Consider the following 5,387-nt stretch of genomic DNA (forward strand, 5'->3'; position numbering starts at 1 on the left):
AATGGGCGCGTCTATACTGCAGCCAGAAGCACCTGGGGAGAAACAGGCGATGAACGAGGAACGAGGCGTCCACCCGTGGCATACGTGTGCAAGTTGTGTGCGTCATGCGCCCTTCCTGTAAAGCACAGAGTTTAGAAAAACTCATTTTGCTTGCAGGGGGATTTTTTTCTTTTTTGTGTGTGTGTGTTTAATTAAATCGGGTTAATATTTACAGGGAAAAAAAACAGTCGATCGCCTCCTCATCCTGTCTTTTTGTGTTTGTTTGTTTCTGTCCATTCACCGATCGATCTGTCTCCATACCATCCATATCGTCCGTTTGTCCATCTCCTTTCTCTCCTTGAGGGCTGCTGGATGAGGAAAGATGAGGCCCTTTTCAGTGTGTGTGTGCGTGTGTGTGTGAACGAAAGAGAGAGGGACAGAGAGACCGACAGACAGGGAGGGAGGGAGAGAGAGAGAGAGAGAGAGAGAGGGCGCTCTTCCAGGACATTTGGGCTTATCGGTGCGGACCCAAGACTGTTCGGGGTGGGGATGGTGAGGGACTTTTTTTTCGGCACCTTCTCGAATGTCCGAACCTAGATCATGAGAAGGTGTGAGGCGGTGAAGAACAGCCTTGTCTTTGACGACGCCGTCCCCTTCCCTCCGTTTCTGGATGGATGGCCGCTGCAGGTGAGGGATTGAAAAGGGAGATAATGTGGTCGGACCGAAGAGGATAGGAGGAGGATGCTTCTGAATTCGTCTGATGAAGGAAAAAACAAAGACTAATATACAACAATGACAGTGACGCTACGAAGGAAAACGGTATTTTTTTCTCCCCAACATTTTATCTGTAATTGGAATAATGCGATCTGAATTTGGACTTAAGATTGACAAATGTCACATTTTTTCTGCTGTCAAAGCTTGTCGGAGAGCACTTGTGAAGCAGCTGTAGGGTGACGGGAGCCAAATTATTACCACACGCTGTATCAAACATTGCGGATGTTTCAAAAATAAATAAATAAATAATCCTGGCTCTCCCTCCTTCCCCCATACCTTTTTGACATAAAAAAAAAAAACACTAAAAAAGACGGGTTTGAGTCTATTTTTATATCCCTTTCTACATTGGGGCCTACATTTTGTGAATTTTAATCCAAACATCTAATGTAAAAGTGAAGAAATGAAGCGTCCAGAAAGGTGCGGGAACATTTGGTGCGCTCTGATCCAAGCATGAACCAAACAGAAGAACATGAAACATTCATGTATAACTCGATAGTCTCCCCATGAACTCATGTTTGGAGGCAAATCCTACTTTTTATGGACATAAATTCGGACTAAGACCGAGACGCCCCACAGCACTGCCATACAGTGCAACCAGCCAGCCAACCGACCACACATTTAATTTCCTCACACCCACAGTTGGCCGTTGGCACAGGCACACAGAAGAAGGAGGACGCCGCAGGCTTCCATGGGCGTCCTCGTCTGCTGAAGCCGGAAGGTGCAGATGTTGATCGGCAAGCTCGCCAGGCAACCCCCGTTGTGCATATGAGACGTTCGGATCCAGATGAGATGTAATGTGGTGTGGCCACACAGCTGAGCATTGGTCTCCTTATCCGCTGTTACGTGAAGATTGGCGTCCGAGATCGGTGTCCACTGAATGGCGCGGTACGGAGATGAGATGCCGTCCAGGTACGGTGGTGGGCCCGGTGGAGGAGGGGGCCCCGGGGGCCGGGGCGGTAGCAGGCAAGGTGGGCCTCACGGACATGGCCACGGCCATGGGCACGGTCACGGACACGGACCACCTGGAGGACCCGGTACCCAGAGAATGTACAAGCAGTCTATGGCGCAGAGAGCCCGTACGATGGCCCTCTACAACCCCATCCCTGTGCGCCAGAACTGCTTCACAGTCAATCGCTCGCTGTTCATTTTCAGCGAGGATAACTTCGTGAGGAAATACGCCAAAAAAATCACCGAATGGCCATATCCTTTTACTGGCGCTGTCCAGTGAGTAAATGTTTCTGTTGCCAATAGGTAAGATTTTATATAACATAAATATGCTTTCAACTTCAAAACAGTGGTGTAACAGGAAGACCCACCTTTGTAAGGTGAAATGCTGGCTATGCGTTTTTCAGGTAATTAAGATGAAGGTGAGGGATTGCTGATTCCCATTAATCATTTTTTTCCTCTTAATTTCACGTCAGAGTAACGCGGGATTTGCTTGATGTACCTGTCTGTGTGAGATGAGTGTAGGGTGAGCATGTGATTGGGTGGGAAGTTTGGGGGTAGGGGGTGGGGGAGTCTGTTTGCTGATGTCAGCATGCGCAGCAAGCCTACCGCCTTGAACAGAGAAAGTGGCGAGAGGAAGTGGAGTGAGTGGAAGGGCGGAATAAGCACAGTATGGCTTTAAATGTGTGTTTTGATGAGTGCGTCCCTGCTGTACACCCGCTCCTATCAGCGCGATGCAGGTGGCTTTATAGATATGGGCAGAAGGCATAGCAGGTGACAGTCTGTATGGTGGATTTAGTTGAGAATTAAATAATTATTGGAGTTATCCCACCATATATAGAGACATTTTGAGGCTTTCTGCTCTAATCTGGCAAAATGCAGGGTTCACTGAATTCATTTCTTCATTTCCAAACATCCTGCACGACTCTGGGTGTCAAGCCACAGCAAATTCTTTCCCCAAATCTCCTTGTTTTAGTTTTCATACATATAATGCAAAAAGGCAGAAAATGAAACAAAGGTTTTCATGTAATTTTTTTTTTATGTGAATAAAAAACATTGGTTAATGGAGGGGATGGGAATAGGAGAAGGCCCAATGGTTGTACTGATCCTCAAGTCTTGACAAATAGGCTAACACTTTCTGGTGTCTTTTAGTTAAATCAAGGATAGATCACTCAGTGAGGGATGTTGGCAGAAGATTTTATACCTAAAATGCTATAAGATGCCATTTGACCAGTTTTAGTGTACTCTTATTGGTATATATAGGACACAAAGAAAATTTGTTTTTTAAATAATAACCTCTGAGAATGTAATGTGTGTGTGTGTTGGATGTTATTTGTGGAGTGGCAGTAACAATTATTGGATTTCTTTGCTGCCATTTTATATGCCTCTTTAAAAAAACACTTTCCTCAGGGGTTAATTTTGTGTTGATTTTTTTTTTATCACATTAGTTCCCTCAGTCACTATTCTAACGTGAATATGTTTTCTGTGTGCAATGTACATTATTGACTTTACAAAAAAGTATCAAAGAGAGGAGACGAGGTTGATTAAATCCAAACTGTACTTTAAACATGTAACTCCAGTTTGACTGGTTTCCAACAGCTTTTGAACTTGGCTTAATATAAATAAAGTTGTTTGATAAGATAAAGAGATAAAAATAACGCTATTTTTCAGTGAGCAAATGCAGAGCTAAAACTTCCTAAATCTAGAATTAGTTTTGGAGAGTCACTAGTTTTAAATTATATATATCATCAATTAAATATTTTGTATACAATTTTACAAGTATATGATTATCTAGTATATAGTCTTTAATTCCTATGTTTAGGTTTGACCAGTTGAGGTATTTTAGATTATTTTAGAGAGTTATTTTCTTCAGTTGTGTATAGCCCTTAAATGGATAAAAAGGTATGCTCAATCCCTATCGGTTGGAAATGACAACAAGCAAAAGAAAACCTTTTCAGGCAACGTAAATATTAATTTCTTTTAATGCCCTTGCACTGTACCCTGTCACTACAGCGCTCTGAGTAATGAGGCACTCTTCCCATATCTTAAGCCTTCTCTGAGGACAATTATTTTCTTTTTTATTGATTTCTATAAATAGCTTTTAGGCTTTTCTTGGTAGAAATGTTGATCATGCCAGTTTAAATGTTCCTTCACAAATTGGTTCTGTGACTCCCACATTTGGATGTTTTTTTTTTTTTATACAATCTGTAATGCAAACTATGTCAGTAGTACATCAGTCGTTTACCGTATCATAAAAAAAAACATAATTCTATATGTATCATTGATAGTATTTGGTCATTTTCTGATTAACAGTTGAGATTTGAAATGGAATTGCATTATTTACAGGGCATCAATAAATTTGTCAAAAACACGGCCTCTGAGACAGTGCATGTAGATGTCTACCATTTTATTGCAAACCTTAAAAAAAACAACATATTGAGTTTTTAAGTTGTAATTTGAAACATCGTTTTTTTTTTTTTTTTTTTTTTTTTAATAGAGAACTTTACAGCTTGGTTTAGATATTCAAGATAAACTAATACATGTCTTTCCCTATCACCAGTAACTCAAGTGAACAACATCACCTAATGAGAGCCATCATTAAAAAAATAAAAAATCCTATAAAGTTTGCAGTCTACCAAATGTGATATTGACAACTTGCAGGGCTCAAACAAATACTTCAACTGAAAAAAATAACTATTTGATACAAATCTATTGTACAGTCATCAGCTCAAAAAAAGCACATCATGTAAAAAAAAAAAAAGGAGAAAATGAAACCTAATAGTCTGATGTGAGTGAAATGCTGTCTACTGCTCACTGGTGCTGGGAAACAACTTAACAATTCATGCATGTTGGTTTTTGTTTTCCGGGTTTTATAGCTATTAGATGTCTGAAAAGTTCAAAATTGATGTTTAGTTACACCTAGTGTAATTTACACAAAGACATGCAGTCCCTCTGCATACACACAATATGGTTTCTGCGTCATCTGCATGATCTTAAGTGCTTTTTCTTCTTGATGCTGTAAATGGAGAGGAAGTCAATATATGTTCTATCTATAGCAAGAATGGGCTCCATTTGGAATACAGTGCTCTGCAAAATGTTCAGAGTACACATTATATGTGTATACCTGTTTCAAGAATCTCAATTTTAAATTATTTTTTCAAGTTGCTTTGAACATTTTTTTTTTTTTAAGATTCTTGAGAGTTTCTCTTTAAACTACATGCATCGTGTGTAGCAGATAGAGAAACATTGTCCTTAGGCCAAGTCTTTTTAACTCACCATGTTCGAAAACATTTGCTTTTATTGTTATTTTTGTATTTCTAGTCTTTATCACTGACCTATGACTCAGTCAAACAATTAAAGGTCACATTAATCAAGCAGTAAGCCAATGTTACACGTAGACAAAACAAAGAACTCTGAAACAAGAAGAAACAGTAAACATCAGTCTTTATTCGCTTGTTTCAAAGTTCAGACTTCTGCAAAAATTCAATTGTGATCTTATACCAAATAATCTTATAATGATATGCAAAACACTGGATAAACAGAAGCAGTGTATGGTATTTATATTTTTCAAAATTTTCTTTATAGGCTTTATGAGATGGATGGGTGAATAGACAGACAGACAGATAGACAGATAGATAGATAGATAGATAGATAGATAGATAGATAGATAGATAGATAGATAGATAGAT

At 39.7% G+C, this 5,387-nt stretch overlaps 1 protein-coding gene across 24 annotated transcripts in view; it reads left to right on the top strand.

Moving 5' to 3' along the window:
• The first annotated feature begins 486 nt into the window (after nt 1–486).
• Nucleotides 487–5,387, top strand: part of LOC107096037 (voltage-dependent P/Q-type calcium channel subunit alpha-1A-like) — a 104,694-nt gene continuing 99,793 nt past the window's right edge. For all 24 annotated transcript variants that reach the window (XM_015392492.1, XM_015392494.1, XM_015392507.1 and 21 more), the window contains exon 1: nt 487–1,953. In XM_015392492.1, the coding sequence (XP_015247978.1) occupies nt 1,631–1,953 (323 nt within the window). In that variant the 5' untranslated portion in view covers nt 487–1,630. The remainder of the gene's footprint in view (nt 1,954–5,387) is intronic.

This window comes from Cyprinodon variegatus, unplaced genomic scaffold (genome assembly GCF_000732505.1).
Source record: "Cyprinodon variegatus isolate N-32 unplaced genomic scaffold, C_variegatus-1.0 Scaffold594, whole genome shotgun sequence".
Lineage (NCBI taxonomy): Eukaryota > Metazoa > Chordata > Actinopteri > Cyprinodontiformes > Cyprinodontidae > Cyprinodon > Cyprinodon variegatus.